Source organism: Pagrus pagrus, assembly GCF_965226575.1.
Source record: "Pagrus pagrus genome assembly, chromosome: 1".
Lineage (NCBI taxonomy): Eukaryota > Metazoa > Chordata > Actinopteri > Spariformes > Sparidae > Pagrus > Pagrus pagrus.
The window spans coordinates 18,947,428-18,968,032 of NC_140185.1; the positions used below are offsets into that span (position 1 = coordinate 18,947,428).

Sequence of the window (20,605 nt, forward strand, 5' to 3'; positions counted from 1 at the left end):
GTCAGAAGGTCGATACCACTCGGAGATGTGTGACTGGTGTCAATCTTTTCATCTCTCTACAGAAAAGTAATTAAGTGTGTTTCCTCAAGTGTTTGAATCTCATGTTTTAAAGTATCACCAGTACTTTTCACTGTATAATTCCACCTCGGAGTGAGACTATATACAGTATTAAAGTCACTTTTTAACTAAGAAATCGCACATTTTTCCTTTTAGGCAGCTCAACACATGTACTGCTACAGCCCTACTTGGTCTGGTTTAATCAGAAATGTATGTTGAAATAAGTATTGAAGTATTGGTGTACTGTATAATGAACATTAATGACTCAGTTCACTCGACCATATGACTTTTCTCTACTTTTGCTACTGTTACGCTACAATATAGCATTTACATTTATCCCCTCAGATATTTTTAGGCCATATCACGATACACGATATATACCTCGATCCATTTCTGAGTTTATATTATTACCTCATTAATACTGTAAATATTACAATTCTTTTCCAAAACTACATAGTGCCCCTTTAAAACCAGGAAAGGACAACAGTTATGCCACGTCATATAATTATATCCAAACTCTATAGACAGTATATAGTCTCCTATCACAATAATAACCATAAATGTGTGTGCATATATTGACCAGCCCTGCCGTGATTCTTAACTTCAGAGCGAGACATTCGTCTTTTCAATAAGAGGTGAATGAGACAGTCAAAAGGTGTATTGGGAAAAGGCTAGGAGACTAAATGGGCTCTATGTTACAATCTGTAGCAATTTACATGTTTCAATCACTTTTTTATTGGCCATATGTGAGCGGGTTGTAATGTGATGTGAAAAATTAGACCTCCCCCGTCTCTTGTAGTTGCCTATACAAGCGTACAGACGATTTTTTAAGTTGTTTAATGCTGCTGGACTGTCCAAAGGATGTGACTTTGTGTACGTACTCGACCTTGTCTCAGTGCCTCTCTCCACTCCGCTAACAGAGAGCAACAATAGCTAACATTTAGAAATGGAGCTGGTTGGCTTCCAGCACTACAGATGATCCACAGAGCCCCTTTAAACCTCGAGTGTAGACCATTAACAACATGTCACACAAGGAGCAGGACATGAAAAGTTTATCTTTCACATAACCACACAGCATACAAATGTGTTCTTTGAAAATACAATTTTACTCTATGATGTTCATACAACTGCTTTTATTTTTTGTTTTTTTAAATAGGATTTTCACTGTTGAGGGAAGTTAAAACTCAAAAGGCAGACTTCTCTCAGCATTGTACACATACTGGCAGTAAAAGTGAAAAATAAAAACTAAAGTTCAATATACAACACATGATAAAAAGAACAAACAATAACTTGTCAAGCTCTATATTCTGGCATTCATTCATCAGAAAACTAGAAAATGATACATTAGAGAGGGAAGTAAAATACCACTGGAGCCCTTTTGGCATTCTCATTCGCAATGCTCCTCTGACATTCTTTGTTTTTATTGTGTTTTCATTTGCTCAGCACCTATAAAATCAAATTAAAAAAACTGAGTCCCTACAGAGTTAGGATACTTTGATCCCTGGCTATTGCTCTCGCAGTCTCCCAACTCCCATTTCATGAAAAGACTCCTGTATCTGTCGCTCGTTTTTTAAGAAGCAGATGAAGTTGAGAGACTCAGATCACTGTTGGACTTTGAATCAACTTAAATGTGCAGAAAACCTCAGTGAGCATAAGGTAGTGTTCGTTTTCTGTCTTCTACAAAGCATTGTACAGTCACGTTATTTACATATTCAGTATATTACAGCGCACTCTTTTTACTCTCAGTAGCTTGTGTGGTGCGTTCGATGCAGTGCTTGCTCTCTCTCCTTCGTGGAGAGGGCCCCTTCCCGTCTCTCTGTGCTTCTGTGACTCATCTATCGTCCTCAGATTGGTAAATGGCAGGTTTTAACTGTGAGTGGGTGTTTCTGAGGGAAAGAAGGGGCCTTTGTGTTGAAGATTATTGAGAATCAGGGTGTCAGTCAGTTCTCTGAAAGACTAGAATACACTGAAAAGCACAGGTGGAAATGCATAGTGTATTAACTGCAATGAGTACAACATTTCATTAGGAGAAGCATTAGCTCTGTTAGTGTGTTACAGTACTGCACATTTGTGAAATGATTCACCTGTTTGGAGGGAAGCTGTTGTAGAGTTTGGGTTGGTTGTTCTTTGGAGGCACATGGTTGATTTTTAAGGTTGCAGGCAGACATGGAGTGCTACTTTAGTCGAAAAGGAAATCAAGAAAATGGCTTCACACGCAGTCCATTTCCACCTGCAACAATGTGCAAGGTTTTCTACAGAACACAAAGTTGTGCCTTAAAGCGCTCTTCCCTGCTGGAGGGAAGGAGGGGATTCAGCTTATTAGGGGCAAATAAGACTCATTTAGTCCCCAATCAACCCCTCAGTCATGATGCAGCAAACACTCATGAAGATCTGAGCACCTATTCACACATTTCTCTGAGCAGGGTGGTGATGTGGGACTATTTATCTGGTCCCCCTTTTTTTTTTTATTTCATCGGGTTCTACGTTAGCACTTGATTATTTCAAGCGTTGTGAACGTGGGCCGTAGGTGAACTGGATGTAAGCAACATGACCACAGCTCTACCAGCTGAGTGTCACTCTGCCTACAGAGCACAGGATGCCAGGCGCAGCAGGCTGACCCAAGACCAACTGTTTGACATTGATCTAGATAAGGCCCTGTGTGTTCTTGTGGGCTTACAAGGCTGTGATACATGGGCAGTTTTTGAGGCAATGTTGTGCAGCATTTATTCCCATATCTTCTGCCTAGTACAGATGTTGCTCATTGTCTGACTGACTACCTTACCGAGTCATTATACTGAGAATACTGTGAAATTCCCTGCAAATGCCTCTAAGCAGCAGTGTCATCACAGTTAAAAGGACAGGGTGACCCTGGACTAAGGCTCCAAGCTGCACCAGGATACCCGGCCCAGTTGTTTTGTTTGTTTACATTCCAATCTAAAACATCTCCCCACTGGTCAAAGCTTTTATAAATATATTGGAAATCATCCCCATTGCCTGAATGAACTGCGTATGGATCAGTGCTGGCAGACTGAAGCTCTGGTCACTGGAGAGAGTCCAGCAGGGGGCAGGAGTGTGAGCGGATGTCGTTGTGTTTGTGGATGGCCCGGTCCAAGTCCACCGACCGTCCGTTAACACTGACCTCCATACAGCCGCTGTAGGGTGCCGACACCAGCGTGTGCACCAGCGGGACATCTGAGGGGAAGAAATGACAACATGAGATCCAGCAGATGGACTGAGCCTCAACTGTGACCTCACAATGAGTAGGCAAAACTATGTTATTCAGATTTATCCAACAATTAACCAACATTTTATCAAATAAACATGATAAGTTTCATCAAGCTGTTGACATTTTGGTGAAAATAACAAATTCCTTATCATGTTTTCTTTCTAGTTTGGGGAATGTTGGATATCCTGAATTATTTAGTCGGCTACAGTACATGACAACAAAGTGAGCCATTCACAAAAAGAAGGATAATTTATTGTTGACATGTTTGGATGATTTAGACGGATGTGGCTGAGGGAGAAAACACCTTCATACATATTTCAGCTCAAGAATTCTGAATGTAACAAGACTCGGTTTGGCTTTACAATTTAGAAATGTATTTATTTTTATTTTTCCGTTAATGTTCTTGACCACACATTTTTCTTTACAGTTTACAAGGAACTTTTATTTGGTTATGAAGCAGTCTCACTTTAACACTGATGCCGCTTTATGACCTACATAAGCAAGAGACCTCTGTGAGAAGTTTGACTATTTCTGTATAATTATTATAGTTATTTTTAACGCCAGCCCCCAGGTCGGATTCTGACTTATCCAGGTCGAAGATTAAAACTGTATGAGTGAGAAGCTGCTCTGTAGTCTGGTGGTATGGCAGTATAACAAGGTTTCATAATCGTCGTTTGTCCACAGGGGGCTCCGAAATCAACAAAAATGTGACGCAAAATGTTCAAACAAACCCCTAAAATACTGTTTGAATAACATTCTGTAAAATGTGTATGTAAATGTGCTTGTCCTCACCAGGGAGGCCTCCTATAAAGGTGCTGGACTGTGACAGGAGGTCAGTGGGAACATCTGCATCTTCACTACGTCCAGGCTGGCCATCGACCAGCAGCAGGGTTTGGTTGCCTGAGATCGTCACCTGGATTTTATGGCTCTCGCCGTCACACAGGGGGGCAGGAGAGCTGGCGATGATGACATCACCTACAGATACCAGAACAAACTGAAGACACAGAATTAATCAGTATTGAGATCAGACAGTAATTTTGCAAGTATACAGAGATTTAAGTACTCACATCTCGCCATTCATCAGTGCCGGGATGATAGTCGGCCAGAGCGATGGAGAGAGGGACTCTGTCCTGGTGAACGAGTGCAAACAGCACTCCGATCGCAGACGTGGGACGCAGGTTCAGCTGGACACTCAGGTTCTGTGATTCTGAAGTGATGAGAACAGGAAGTTAAAGAACAGCAGGTCATGAACTTTATCGACAAACAGACACTAAACAAAATGTTGACATAAGAGTAGGCAATGATGGGAGCCAAGTAACATTCACCCAAACAAGTTAAACATTGACTAATTACTTCAGGAAGAGGCAATTGAGCTCAGTTACATAACCCGCCCCCTGTGATATACATCACATACCCCCACATGCACACATTGTACCATAGCTGATGTTGAAGAGAGCGAAGCCTGTGCCGGGGTAATATGCTCCAGGATCCTCAGTGCTGAAACACTGCATGTTGTCGTTGGACCGAATGGTTTCCTGTATGGACGTATCTTCACCCGTCAACCACCTCCAGTCCTTCATACAGCCGTCGAGACGGGGGTTCACCTACATCGTAATCAAAACAGTTGAGAAATACGTCAAGAACATCTCGTTTTTGTACATACTTAAGTAAATACACAGGCACATACAAACAACCACCTGATTGACGAGGCCGTCCTCTCTGAAAGGAACTCCTCCCACAGTGAGGTTGAGCTCATGCATGCCCTTCTTTAGCGTGAACAGATCACCGTTTACTGCAATCTTCATGACGGCCTCCCTGTCGATCTTAATCACAAGACTCCGCCCCTGCTCCTCCACAGAGATCTATGGGAAAAAAACAGGACATTAAGGAGGTTTTAATCAGTTAATGAATGTAGACAACAATGTATTCCTGTTAATGACAGAGAAACCTCCAACCTTTCTCCACTGGCCATCATTGACGATGGGTCCGCTGCTGGTGACCCTGCTGACTGTGCCGTACTTCAGCTGCAGTTCCAGCTTCCCATGGTGCATTGCCAGCACAATCCAGGAGCTGTTTAGGTGACCTCCAGCAAAGAAGATGACCCCTTCAGGGTCGTAGGTGCGGAAGTCAAACTCTGCTGAAAAGCTGGAAAAAGAGGAGCCATGAATGAGTACATTATTATCAAAAAGATAAATGAGAATACATTTTTAAAAAAGGAAAGAGGAGGAAAATAGGACATTAGTAGAGAAACAATTCCTTTTAGTGATCAAAATATTCAGGGTATGTTTCATCTGTTATCCACTTGGCACTCAAACAAAGTGGGTGGAATTTTCCCAGCTAATAATAGATTTAATCCTGACTATATTTAGCCAAAAACACTTTTCCCCTTCGAATTAAAACTATTCATTTGTAGGCCTTGAATTTAAACTTTGAACGGTTCAGCCTGCTGTATCACCTTAAGACAAACACACCCATTAACAACAAAAAAAAAACACGAGCAAGAATTAAAACAGGATTAAAGTCTAAAGGTTGAATTATGCTTCGTCATTATCGCCACAACTGTCAACAGATTTTTCAAAAGCTGATTAATAAAAAGCTCCACAGAAAAAGCCAACTGGAGGTTCATTGTAAAAACTGAATCGTTTTGTCTTCTGACGCATTCAAAAACATGAAGAAAGTTCAGCAATGTGTTTCGAGTTCAATGCAATTCCTCAGGCAGCACTGGGATAGTTTGTTGCTTTAGTAATGACTAATACTTCCTAAAACAAGTCTGGCAAAAGATTAAACTGTTTTTTAAAATAGTTTTTTTGGAACTGGGTCACTTCTATGCTTAACTGCAACTAAAACAGCAGCATTTAATAATTTTTCTGTCTTTATACCTACTTTACCTCAGGTAAAAATATTGAGACAGTTTGATGTTTTTGTTGGGAGACAACTATTGAGAGCGTTGAGCATCTAAAGAAAACTTTCTCACCCAGTTTGAATCCTCCTGCGGAAACGAAGCCTCACCACCGGCACACCGCTGAACATGCGGCCCAGGTAGAGGGAACGAGAGTTCCTCTTCAGAGACGGCGTCATACAGGGAGTTAAAGGCTGTGAAAACACAGACAGAAAACAAGCTAAAGAGAACACATGCTGCTACTTCAGGAGTTTGATTTGACTTAGTGAAAATGGTTTAAGAATGTAGTTTATAGTTCTCATTTAACGACAAAAGTGAAAGCTGAACTATGAAATTGCTGTTAAATATGTGCCACAGTTCATGTATTTCACCTTACAGCTCCTGAGGTCCTGGCTCAGCTTTGTGCCCTGACGACCATCGCAGAAGCAACGGAAACTCCCTGGAGTGTTCAGACACTCCTCTGCACACACACCTGTCTCACACTCATCCACATCTGACAGTTGATGGAGCAGGACGACGAGATAAAAGAGAAGGAGAGATGATAGCCAGACAGAGAATCAGAGAGTTCAAGTTATCAGAGTCATATTAGTGGAGGATAAAGTTCAAACATGAACTTTCAAGGATCAAAAAAACACTGGCATGGCATGAAAAAGAAATATGTCTTTCCTGTCAACATATCAGGGAACGAAAACAACACTTGAGTCAAGTGGTCTTTGACGTTGTTTGGGTGGAATCTCCCGCTTCATGTACAACCCTACATGGCCATGAGAAGGTTGGCTATAAAACATTCTCAGAAGACATGGAGGTTATGAAAAGTCTGTTTTCCACTGCAGAGCCAAACAGGGCACACGAAATGATTAATGACTCTGGTTCAAGTCTGCGAACTCTAATTTAATGTTTTTACCAACAGACCTGAAGGTTGTGGTTATTAATCTTACTATGTTATCTTATTAAATACCAAGGCAGCATTTGAGTCCTTGAGTCTAAAAGTGTATGTTGAACGAATGCTAATGCCTCTTGCTACAAATTTAGGACATATGAGATAAAACTTGCATTTCTTACATCTTGTGCTCTTAATTGCAAGTTCCACTAAGGCTACTTGAAGATTTGGCTTGATGGTAGTGCTGTGTTTGCACCAATGGTTGCTTTCAAGTCAAACGTCTCAAGTGTGATCTGGTGTTCTCAAGATGACTCTGAAAAGTGTTTCTTTGTGAATTCTGACTATTGCATTTAAGCTAATATATTTTGCTTTTAATAAATATTTGTATCCTGACTAAATTTGAAACCGAAACAATACTCTAGCAATAACATTATGTACCAAGCAAATGTGAATCACAGGGTGTGATTCAATGAATCAGTGTATTTAACCCCTGAAATTAACTTCTTCTGAAAGCATGGAGACGGTGACCTGTCACCTACTTATACAGATTTTCTCTGAATGTCTTTGCATTCCTTTCCTGACCCCCACAACACAGCTGCATCAAGACCTGCTGAGGCTGAAACTGCTCCTCTGTCAGTTCTCATGAAACTCTGAGTCTGTTTATCTCTTACCAACACAGCTCTTGGTTTCATTGTCATAGACGTAGCCGACATCACACAAGCAATCGTAGCTGCCCTCCTTATTCTCACACTGTGCTGTTCCACAGACACCGGGATCCTCACACTCATCCACATCTGAAAAAACACAAAATGTGGTCAGCTGGACAAGAAACAAGAAAAGTACCAAGAAGACTAAAAAGTAAACTTCTGAGATGTGATCTGAGGAGGTGATTTTTACCTGTGCTCATTAGTGTCACTAAAGATTTGTCAAAAAAGACACCAGATACTTATTTTAAAGGAGTTGAAACTTACTAATGACTAACTACATCACACTTATGTTGAAATGTATGTAAGTGTAAGTGAAGACATCATTTTTAGATGCTGCACCATTAAATCAAAACGAAATTTCAAGATATATTTATTGTGAATTTATCAACATGAGTTTGTAATGTTGGAGTGGGTTCAGGGTCTGTGAGGTTGAAATTTTTTGCTTTAATGCTCAAAAAAAACATCAGTCTTCTCATACTGTCCAGTGCTGCAGCACTATATTCCCCCTCTGTCTCACACGCTCTGTTATAGCTCCCGTCTCTTTAAGTCCCTACTCCCTAATACCCAGTCTCCTCTGATTAGTCAGCTCACACAGGCCTGAGCCGGCACCGCCGACCGTGTCTCCAGTTGGCTCTGTCTTGTTTTCATCTTTCAGTTAGCTTCACTTCTACTGTGTATATAGGTATATATTATGCAAATGTGGAAAATGTTGACGTAGTGCGATATCAAAAAGTCAGGGAATTAAAGGCGGAAATACTGATGAGCTTTTCTGTGAGAGAAAGAGGAGCTTGCGTTGGCATGACACTTTGGGCTCTTTAACTTTCAAGACCTTTTACATGTACAATGATCTACATGATACACTGCAGGAAGGAAAAAAACTAAAAAGCAGAATAGGTCTCCTGTAACTAAACAATTTTTTCTTCATGGACGTTGAAGATAATTGTTATAGGACAGAATAACACTGCCATTAGAATAACTTTAGGGACCTCAACCACAGAAACTCTTCATATTCCAAATCCTTGCAAATCAATTAAAATATGTATACATACATACACATACATTAACTACAGTGATTTCATAATTGTTCAAATGCAGACTGTGTCAAACAGGGTTTTTTGTGTAATATTGACATGATTCCAGTTGTCTTATGATGTCCATCTATAATTTGTGGCTTACCGTTACACATGTGGCGTCCTACCAGCATGTAGCCTTGGTGACACGAGCAGCGGTAACTGCCCATAGTGTTGTTGCACTCGTGGTCACACCCTCCGTTTCTCTTGCTGCACTCGTCGACATCTGCAAATAGGACGCAGGAAAAACATCATCATGGGCTATGTGCAACATGGGGTTGTTTGGCTGCTGTAAAGATTTCCCACAGTAAATCAGGATAAGGTTGTATTTAGCGTAATTGTTTTTCAAAGATACGGGAAGTTTGATGCAGTTTGAAAATATCACTTTAATGTCTTGTACATTTGTTAGACGCCTCACAAATAACTGACACACTACATCACTGTAGCGGAGTGTTGCAGCTGAGTGTTTAGGAGGAGCGCGGTTGTCAAGTGGAAAAGACTCAGACCGAGTCAAACTGAATCTGTTTTGGTTTCCTCTCGCAGTAAGGTGGCAGGATGAGTCACAGTGGAAATGTGTGGAATGGTGGCCGTGCCATAAATCAGAGAAACATGTTCCCCTCTCGCTCACAGTAAGCCTTTATAAATTATCTGTGTTTTCCAGTTCCTCCTTATACTCTTAATATTTGTCACGTTTCCCTTCTGAAAGTAGAATCGTTGGTGGTACTCTCACTCTATTCAGAGGAGATGCAAGCCTACCCCTCATATCTATACGCTGTGACTAGCTTTGACCTCTAAATGGACATGCAGTCCTGTGGGGGTTTCCAGTACATGCAGTGCATATTGACCTGAATGACACACACATCATTAATAACAGCAGCAGCAACAACAACAACAGTTGGACATTAAAGAGACATGTCAACAATAACAGTTGCAATTGTAAGATAGTAAGTGAAACACTAGAAGAACATGATTCAAATGAACAAAATGAGAAACAAAATATTACAAAGCTCTGGCTTCCCATCACTGTCATGTGCCATTTACTGTATGTGTTTGTCTTTCAGTGGATGGGACAGGAGTTGTCTGTCAGAACCAAGGTCAAAGTGACCATCACGTTTATCCACAGACGCTGAATATGGCACTGAATGACGGTGCAGAAAGTTCAACCTCTGCTGAGTTCCAGCACACAGTGTCCCACTATTTATCCTCTCTCCCTTTCCACAGTGATGACAGTACCTTTCTCACATCTGGCTCCAGCCCAGCCTGTGAAACAGTGACACAGGAAGTCGCCCTTTTTGTCCTCGCAGCGCACCGTACCTCTGGCATTACAGGGGGATGGGGAGCACTGGTCTGGAATATCTTTAAGTGTAAGAAAACAAAGACAGACAGACACAGAGAAAGAGGTGTTATTATTGCTTTAGAATCGAGTCTCTACAAGCAGGATGTAACAATGCGTGTAACTCTATACTGACACCAGACAGAGGAAGGGCATCTCTTATGTTCTGCATATCAGGAGTTCAATATAAATAGCCTAATGCTGGCTAAGCTCTCAACCGGAGATGCCCTAATTCCATCCTTCCCAGCATACCTGTCCTCACAAAAGATCAAATGGAAAATTCATCCATCTGCTCTTTTTTGTTTGCCCTATTTTTCAATCAAATAATTTCACTTGAGCCCTCTCTTTCACTCCAAGCTTGTGTAAGCGAGCACATGTGCAGATATTTTCTCTCCCCTCTCAGTTTCCTTTTCCTAGCAGTGGAGTTCAAACTCCAGCTAACATGCCCGGACTTGTCAGGCAGTTGGAGAGAGAAAAAGGACAGTGTCTGAAGAAAATGAGGGGAGCATGAGAGAGATAAGCTCACGTGTGAAACACAACTTTCAAATCAGGCCCTTTTTACTGACTGATGAACAAACTGGACTTATAAATACCTTAATTTCATCCGTGAAACATCCAATGTTTTAAGTGACTGAAGCTTATATTAACATAATTTTTCAGAGCTTTAACGTGTGCCAGACTCAGCATGACAATGAAAATAAACCGCACCACATGAAGGCTTCCAGCAAAGTGGTGATCCCAGCTTTTTATTAATTCATCAACAGAATCTTACAAAATGTTACCTGCAAAATTAAGACAACTGGGTCCTGTGAGCTACTACAAACCTAAAAATGCAATTTAGGTGCATTACCAGGTTAAATATTCTCTGACACTCATAACATACATGTCAGTTTTGTGTTAAAGGTAGTATTGCCTTTGAATGCCATCAACAATACCAGAACTAATATCAAAATTAAACCTGTAGTACCACATTGAGATATGTGTAGCACATTTTATTTATTTTAGCTAATAGTTTGTTAATTGTGTCAGTTATTAGCAAATCAGGAATTGATTAAGTCAAATAATTTTCTGTAAATTTGTCAAAACGCTTGACATAATTAAGTTGAGCAGATTTTCTAATTTGATATGCAGAAAAACCGTCAGTTGATGCATCATTGTCAGATGTTTACAGAGACACCCAACATGTTTTAACAAAGTAAATTTGATGAGTCGAAGTAACCTGTGTAAAGCTTTTGGAGTGAAGAGTCACAGTGTTGAGAGGTCTACTCTATTGGTGGAAACTAAACACATGGCAGTATGGCAAAGAAATGGAAATAATCTGTATCAGTATCAGTACATACTTCTTTACACTGCAACCCCACAGCTACAGTGTAGTCTTTAAATGACACAGAGCAAATTGAACAAAGCTCCTGATTAGTAATACATTGGGGTCTATGAGCAAGCAGGAGTAACCACAGGAGCCTCACTGGTTTGCTCTGCTTAACATTTTAGAGGTCCCTTAACAGAACGTCAACTCTAATTTCATTTAATAAAGCACACACTGTGGGGACACCACAATGATGATTTGGGCAGGCCTGCCAAAGTTTACAGAGCAGCAGCAACTCATGTCATATGCAGTACATGCTACAGTGGGAAATGACTCAATTTTCTGCAGAGCAATTCACAAAGATTCTGTAGAAACAGGCAGGAGCAGGAAAATAAACAGTAGCTATGTTTGCATAGATGCAAGTATTCCACCAATAATCAGAAAAAAATTCAACATGTAGCAATCTCAATCTGAAGGGACAGATCCAATACGACCCACTGGGAATGAATTTTCAATCGAATTGAGAGAGGGGTGTAAACCATTGATAATCACTTTAACAGGAAAATATGATCACCTTATAACCATGTATACACATAATCCAATTGTTTCTCTCTGGTTGGAATAAATATATTCTTTCTTCACATGTTTTCCACACATGGGGGTAACATTAGGTGATGTGCTTATAGACAAAACAGAATGGTGGTAGCAAAAGAGAACTGGTCCGTGGTCATTAAATCTTTTTGTTGGCGATCCTAGAGGTTTTAAGGATTGTTTGAAAAGAGGAACGAAGCTGAAAACGAATGAACGAAACAAAGGTTTTTTTAATTCCATCTGATTAGATGCTTCACAGTGGGATTACTTATCTTCTGTTTAAATGCTTTGGGGCATGTAAACCCACATCGTATCAGATCACTTTATTAAGCGTTCAGTTCAGTTAGAATCTCTAATCAGAATGATTTCAACCAGATTGAAGAAATATATTGTCCATGTAACCACACTTACTGTCTTTTGTGCTTACAATGAAATCCATCAGCTATTGGTATAATCAAATATAAAGTCTAAACTATATCTGTCTACAACATGGCATCTTTGTGACATTGCATGTCTGTTTTATATCATCAATAAATCATTGTAATGTCATTATCCTCTTTGATACTGGAAAACCACCCACCTCTAGTCTGCACTGAGACAGATGGGCAGAGATTTGCAGGAGAGAGAGAAGTGGTGAGGGAGATAGGTGGTGTGCTGACAGATAGATAAAAAGGGGAAAAAAAGAGCTGCTGTGCCACAATGCTGCAGCTGAGTCATGGAAACCCCCCCTCGAGGTTCCTCAGCCAATAACAGCGAAGCCGGGTTGCTCCCTGTATCCTGATGCAGCAGAAATCCTGTGCTCCACTCACGTCAGACGTTTTTTACACGTCACTCCTCCGCGGAGCCAGCTCACGAAGAGGCTGGTGCAGTCAGCCAGAGGGAGAGTGAGTGAGTATATGACGACTGAAGGGGTGTGTTGCTCATTCACCAATGTGCGGCATCATTGTGGCAAACTGCTGCAAGGTTACTCATAGATGCATCGGCTCACGCACATATAGCACAGTCAATGTCACAGAATCTGTTAGGTGTGTCACGCTGCAAAAACCTGGAGGAGTTGCCTAAGATATTCAGCACCTTTTCATCATCTTTCTTTTTCTATAAGAGAGAGTGCGTGTCTGAGAGTGATGCAGAGCTGTGATACTGCAGTGCAGCCCAACCCAACAGTAAAACTACTCTCTGGTTGTAATAAAAAGAAACAGCAAGATAAAAGGGCATAAGACTTACTGTGGACACATGTAACCAGATCCTGTTTCTTCTTTTCAGCATCTCCAAACTTCTCCACACAGGCTAGACAGAAACAAAGATGAGATTATAAACATATAATCAGTCAAACCGGCTATTATAAGTAGAGATGAAGAGTTGTAGTCAGAATGATCACTTACCTAAATACTTGGGATAAAAGTAGTCCTAAATCAGGGAGCAGAGATGGAAAGAGAGAGGAATAAAGTTACTTAGGCATTTACACAAAAATCTAAACAGAACAAGATAATCAGTAGCATAATCTAAGTTTGGTTTGGTTTCATTCCTGAACTCTGCGCTCATACTCATGGGAGTAAAAAGCAACCATTTAAAACAACTCTGACATGTGTCTGTGTGTGTTTGTTTAGTATTCAGATGAAGATTACAACACAATTACTCTGTAATCTCTGTGTGCGTGTGCGTGTGTGTGTGTGCTCTCTCTCTATCTAAAGGGTGCGGCCCTTTGCCAAAGGCTTCCTGAGAATTCTCTGCATTCCTGGTTGTAGTAGCATCCCTCCCGCCTCCCGGCTGCAGCACTGTTCGACATGTAGGTCAAAATTTGGGAAGATCTATCAAACAATGGAAAGACTGGAGCTTCTGCTGCAGTAGGAGCCAGATGTAGCAGGATGAGGTAAAAAAAAAAGTCTCTTGGACCAACATCAGCTAAAGCTAGGAATATATTACACCATAAAAACGGATAATACCCTTGATTAAATGCGACAACAGATTTGCACAGGTCAGTCCATTTAGTTAAGATGTGCTGTGGCCCAATTATTAGTTTTGGACTATTAATAAATTTTACCTAAACATAAAAGTCAGTTGTGACACCTTTTTTTATCAGATTGCTGTCCCTACTGAAAGGAGTCAACTAACTCTTGGTGTGATAGCATGTGTTGCCAAGGATAATCATCCAAGTACGATCCAACTCTTTAACTCTGCAGAGAGCTGCAGCAGAAGGAAATGCAGTGTCAGAGACAGACAGAATGAATAATGCAGCTATGAATGAGACTGCAGCTTTGTGGCACGACATTGTAGAAAACTACAGGCACGCAAGGGCTATTCTACTGGGGATGTACGTCCCCGACTCAACCAGAGGGGACGTCACCTGACCTCACCCCTTTCCTCTGAACCCAGCTCAACTTCGCTTTAATCCTCCCTCCGTCAGCTTGCATGTCTCTCCACTTGGCTAATCTTACGCGTAATCTCTGAGTCATTGATTGCCTCATTCACTCCATCCCCGCTACAACTCACAACAGCAAAACTTCAAGAGCAAGAGCGGCCGTTAAAGACCACGGCAAGCATCGGCGCAATGCTAACATTTACTTCAAGAATGTCTGACTTAAAAATGAAGCAGTCAGTCATGCAAAAACAATCAACAGCGTCAGGATATACTTGCTGCTGATATTTCTTGACAGCTAACATTTTACAGGGCATGAGTCTGGATTAAAAATGAGTAACAGTAACACACTCTGGCACATGCAACATCGCACACAGGTGTCTGTTAAAAGACTTATAAGTCTAGACTTTCAGCCGGTGAATGAATACACTCCCACTGGCCACGTTTTCTGACACATCTCTGGAGCTATAGCACATATTCAATAGGCTTATGCATTCAAAGGGATGGAAAGGCTGATCTGTGCATTCATGAAACCAGAATAGAAACTAATCTGCAGTAAATATTCCTGATCACACACACAGGGTGATGGATTTGTTTATTGGTAAACATATAAAAAAAGAGGGTGGGAGCATGTTAACAGATTAGTGAGGTAATGTGAATTTCTGTGCTGAATTAAACACATTCTTAGTCTCTGACAGAAAACAGCTAATCAGCTCCCAAAGTGACCAGTCAGAATCAGAAGGGTTGTTTTGCATCACTCACACGGATTTGTGTTCATATGTAAAAGTAGGTGTATGTGTAATCATACAGTGTTACAGATAGATAGATGGAGAAAAGATATCCAGGTGTTTCCCATATTTGACAGGGGCCTACGCCAAGCAGATCTCCAATAGACCGGGCCAAAATATCAGCAAATTAAATATATTTAAGAGAAAAAGTAGGTGGTGTGCGTTTATGCGTGCACATAAAAATGAAGGGGGGTGGAGGGATGGCAGTGTCTTCGCTGAAACTGTATTTCATAAACTAAAGCTTAGTCATGCTGACTCAATGTCTGTCACAGAAACAAACAAAAGAAGGAGAAAACAAGCCTTTGTATTTGACATGGGAATATTATGTACACTGACAGCTATCAGCAGCTCTGGACTTATTGGAGCATGAACGCCAGCAGCCCAGACAATGAATCATTAGTCTAGTGTTACATTAACGTCATCAACTCACAGTCAATATGAACATGATGTAAATAACCGACCTTGCATATATTGAGTTTGAGCTGGTAATAGTGCTGTGATTAGTTAACAGACTTCCCTGAGTTTTAAATGCTGCAGTACCTCAGTGGAGAAGAAGCCAGAAGTAGGTGTGGTGATGTGGTTGTGTTTTGGAGAGGAAACCTGCATGCAAACCCACAACTTTTACTGGTGGTTTGGTGCCATTAACGCACGACATACTCACCGTCTCCGGGTCGTTTTCAAACACTTCTCTGGCCTCTTCTTTGGTGCACCTCTCCTCCACGCACTCCCTCTCCAAGTGTCCTTGCTTCGTCTCCTCGAAAACTTGATTCGCTCTCCTGTGTCTGCTCAGAAACTGGTTCGCCTCTTGCGGGGACAACGAAACTACAGAAAGACACCCCGAAAATACATGAATTAACCTACAGGGACAAGAGAAGGTCAGGCAACTCTGGAGTTGAGCAATATTTTGGCACTGAAAAACGAAAACAGTCAGGAAAGGTTGCGAAACGTCTCCGGTTAAAGCACCGTTAATGACGTTAATAACTGAGGCATGTATCATCACCAGCCGCAACACAAATGTCAAAGGGGACTTAGCGAGCTAGCTAGCCACCTAGCATGTAACTGTTTACTTACTGCTGTGGGACCAGCGGGCGACCAGCAGTATTAGCAGGGTCGCCGATGAAAGGGACTTTGTCGGGGTCCGCCGCATTGTTTAACCGCTGTGTCTGCGCCTCGCTAGAGAAACTTTCTCCTGCCCAGTCCCGTAGTCTCTCTGTCCCCCTCTGTGTCTCTCAATGTCAGCGCACCGAGCCGAGGCTAACGTTAGTGCGAAACACTGCAGGTATTCAGGTACTTCCGACCGTTAACGTTTTTTAATGTTAAATCACCGCTGCGAGCTGAACTGTCGTGTGTTTCCCCCGCATAGCGTTCATCACACGGCAAACAAATCCTCTTTTTTATCTCTCCCTGCGGTTCAGCTCGTCCCCATTGCGGTCTGTACTTTAATTTTTGTGACCCTCCTCTCTCGTGTCGAGCACTGTCCCTCTCTGGCCGGACCGAGTCCCCTCCACTCTGCGGAGAATCACCGCACGGCTCTGCTGCTGTGCTGCTGCTGCTGCTACTGCTGCTGCTGCTGCTTCAAGAGGGTGAGTAGCTCTGAGAAGTACAGGCAGGAGTTTGAAACGATGCAGACAGACACCTCTCCCCCATCCCTCCCCCCCTCCCCTCCTGCACTGTGTGTGTGTGTGTGTGTGTGTGTGTGTGTGTGTGTGTGTGTGTGTGCGTGCGTGCAACAACTCTTCTGAAGTTAGAAGAAAAATAAAAATGAATGCCAGTGTTGTTAAAAGTACCCCAAAAGTCATAACCGACTAGTATGCGTTGTACTTGAGTAAAAGTACCTAAAGTATCTTATATGTTCTTAAAGGTGCAATATGTAAGAATTGGCCACCCTCTAAAGGCGGCATATCACCAAAGTAACATCAAGATGCACAATATATATCGGACCGATAAGATAACGTTTATCAGCAGATAATGAAATTATAGCAGATAAATAGAACCGATAATACCAAGCCAAACTGCTTTAGTTGACTTAAATTTTCATGTAAATAGATATCGGTTAAAACACTTTATATGACCGAATGAGGTAACGCAGTGATGATTGATGTCTGTAATACCAAAGATGCACACTGGATGTCCGTGGTGTCGTTCCCAGAAAATATCACAAGCGGCACACAGTTAGTAGCTGTTTTTATACTGGACAGCAGGCTGTCCTTGCGGCTATGGTCCGCCAATACTACGCGTCAGAGGGGACACTTTTTGCCGCCTCCATTGCTATGCAAATCCAAGGCATCGATGTGCCGGCAATTGCGTGACATGGGCGGAGGTGTCGATGACGTGTGCACTGTTGTGCGACCCACAGCGGCGAGTTTTAAAAGCAGGAAACAGCTGATCACAGCTGTCAGTTCATCACTTCATCCGCGGACGTCAAGATGAGGAACTGGAAAGCCGCTGAGATCCGGGAGATGCTAGCCATCACAGCCGAGAGAATCATTAACAACCAGATCACGGGGACTGTGAAAGATGGTATTTTGAACGAAAAGGTCGCCGAGGAGCTTAGCTGACGTGGCTTTCAGAAAAAGAAGAAAAAGCAGTTGTTTTACGTCACTGTTCACGCCCAACTTCGTGCTTCACGTCACATCACATGTTTACGCCTACCCCAGTGGCGCCTTTTTTGAAAAAGAGAATTATTACACCTCCGTTTCACATAGACAAGGCGGCAGATTGCAGCATTTACCTGGCTGCGAATGTGCCGCATTTTCTATCTAAAAGGGGCAAGTCGGTTGGCCAGAGAGAGTAGGTGGTTTGCACGCAACATAACAGTTTTGTTTGTTCTGGTCTCTGCTAGTGTTGGAGTAAACGGTTAATGTTACTGTTAACGGTCATGACCGAACAAACAAAGAAAAGACAGATAACAGCGGACGATGGACCTTAAAAAAAAGTGCAAACTTGCTTTCATGTGGTGTTGTTATGGAGACATGGCAAAGCTGCCAACTGACAGACGTCACACAGGCGACACTGGATCTGTGGGAAGCAGTGAGGTCCAAAAATACACCTGCAATTGCAGCTTCCGGAAATCTTCAAGATTGCCATTTTATCAAGGGCAGCATTTACACACAAGTTTATGGCGGTATGCACCTTTAAAGTTGATTGCCAGCCGCTACTAAACACAGAAGAAGAACAACATCAACAATGCTGTTGTCGCGTTCATAACATAGAGCTGCTGCACCTGTGTGTTATTATTATTGCTTATTTTTAAAATACAAAAATGGGAAATTATTATTGGGTATCAGTATCAGCCGTGAGAAGCAGGTAATTATCGGTTATCCATATCCACTTGAAAAATCCATATCGTGCATCCCTAGTAACTGCCATTAGCTGGTAAACTCAGTTAGCAGTGCAGCTAGAGGTCTGGAGCACTGGTGGAGTGTTGGTGTTGTTAAGGGTACATTCAGATCAGACCAGGCTTGTGTGGCGGTGTGGGAATGTGGAAGTGTCACTCCATGGTCCATGTGTGTGACATGTTGGGAACCCCTGCTGATCAGTTTGCCGAAAGCTGATCACCGGCTCATGTGATTGGCCACCACAACATGACATCGAGCTGCTTTTCTCCAAACGTTGGGTTGGAGGCCCCCTGCAGCCAGCACCGCCACAGCTGAAATGGACTGCCCTCATTAAAATGAATGGGAAGACCTGCTTTTTTTCGCCACACCACCTGATCTGATCTCAATCCAGCCTTACACTGCTAGCACAGGAACCTTGGACCGGAAATGTAGTGGTGTAAATGCACAATTAAGCACAAGTCCCTGAAAATAAGAAGTACAGTACTTAGTTACATTCTGTCATTAAAGCTCAATTATACTGATGCTTTAAGCATCTTGGCTGCAGTGCTTCCAAGTAGGCTACTGTGTATATGTAATGTATCTCAGTACATTTATGTACTGTAAAACTTTGAGGTACTTTCTACACCATTAGTTGATAACTTTAGTTACTTGTCATTTTGCACTGCATAATTGGCCAGATCGGTATTGGGTAGACCCATAGTATAGAGTACATTCATGTATATAACCAGTGTTGTATAAAGTACCCAAAAGTTAAACTTGAGTAAGAGATATTGGGTTAAAATGTTATGCTGGTAATAGTGAAAGTCACTCGTACAATAGTACATTTGATACTTAAGTACATTTAATATCTGATACTTTAAGACTTCATTCAAGTACTTTTCTTGTGGGTGACTTTCACTTTTACCAAAGTAATATTTCAACAGCGTTGTGGTATTTCTAATTGACTTTTTGACTATTTCCATTTATGCTACTTTTACTCCACCACATCTGAGTAGCAAAAATTGTACCTTATACTTCATTACTTTTGAGATGACATTTTTGTCAGACCAGATCTGAGTGAAAACCATAGATCTCCAAATTCTGTGATTTTAAACTATATTTCTTTTCTGATAAACTAAATGATACAAAAGTACCACTGCAAGTCAAAGCCTTGCATTTTAAGTCCTCTTTAAGTGAAAGTACAGAGGTACTGTTACCAATATGGACTTAAAGTATCTAAAGTAAAATGTACGCAGCAGTCGGTCTTGTTTTTAGTACTGATTTACTGTAATGTAATATAAACAGTATTTTATTGTAGCAGACAGTCAAGGGAGAGTTCGTTTGACTTCTTTATAGCCTGTTGGGTGGTTTAGTCTACAACAATGCATCATATTTTATGAGATGTTTGTATGTTTTATATTGTAACTCTTAACTATGTAAATCTTAATCTGTAAAGTCAATCTGGCAGCTTCTTGTTCCTCTTTAGTGGTGGAATCAGATCAGTCATCACACAGCTTACAAGAAACTGTCAACGCAGTTTATTTTCAACTCTTACCTACTTTTTCCAAGTAATTTTCCTTTCTGTTTTGTTTCCCCTGAAACATGAGTTACCAACTGTCCTTTCCTGTTTTTATTATCTAATTTCTTTTCTGTTCAGCCTACACCAGTCTTCTTTGCCTTTTGCGTTCTCTCTGTATTCCCATTTCTGTATCTCGGCCATCAGGTCACAGTGTGTCACATGTTGAACTATTCTGTTGTCTCATACAATAAAATGGTAGTTTATTCTATTGCTCCTCAGTCATGATTATGTCTTAATCATTTTCATGTATGTATATGTATAAGCCCAAATCTAAAACTGACTGATCATTGCTGAGATCTCCTGGCAATTCATGAGTGTGATGATACTACTAATATAAAGTTTGACCAATATAATGTGTAGTATATATTGATTACATTTTTTAACCTAGTTCAAATATGACCGATGGCAGAATGGAGCATGATGGTGCAGGTACCTAGCTTCAATCTCTTCCTACAGAAACCTCAAAATGAAGGAGAAATTACTTGACATTAAAGTA

At 41.4% G+C, this 20,605-nt stretch overlaps 1 protein-coding gene across 1 annotated transcript; it reads right to left on the reverse strand.

The window, feature by feature from the left end:
• Positions 1-1,092: 1,092 nt before the first annotated feature.
• On the reverse strand, positions 1,093-16,796 carry gas6 (growth arrest-specific 6). The gene is made up of 15 exons (XM_084361381.1): positions 16,285-16,796; positions 15,875-16,035; positions 13,452-13,476; positions 13,294-13,356; positions 10,073-10,195; positions 8,946-9,065; positions 7,734-7,856; positions 6,554-6,675; positions 6,258-6,376; positions 5,239-5,428; positions 4,981-5,145; positions 4,719-4,887; positions 4,351-4,490; positions 4,076-4,277; positions 1,093-3,249 (listed from the first exon to the last, which is right to left on the reverse strand). The coding sequence occupies exons 1-15, from the start codon at positions 16,358-16,360 to the stop codon at positions 3,098-3,100; spliced, it is 1,950 nt and encodes a 649-aa protein (XP_084217507.1). The 5' UTR covers positions 16,361-16,796; the 3' UTR covers positions 1,093-3,097.
• Positions 16,797-20,605: the final 3,809 nt, after the last annotated feature.

Excerpts from the sequence above, each read along its gene's own strand:
- gas6 (XM_084361381.1), bottom strand. The coding sequence starts at position 16,360 with ATGCGGCGGACCCCGACAAAGTCCCTTTCATCGGCGACCCTGCTAATA. Across the intron at positions 16,036-16,284 it reads CGCCCGCTGGTCCCACAGCA|TTTCGTTGTCCCCGCAAGAG; the intron begins GTAAGTAAACAG and ends GTCTTTCTGTAG. Across the intron at positions 4,491-4,718 it reads TCTCTTCAACATCAGCTATG|AATCACAGAACCTGAGTGTC; the intron begins GTACAATGTGTG and ends TCATCACTTCAG.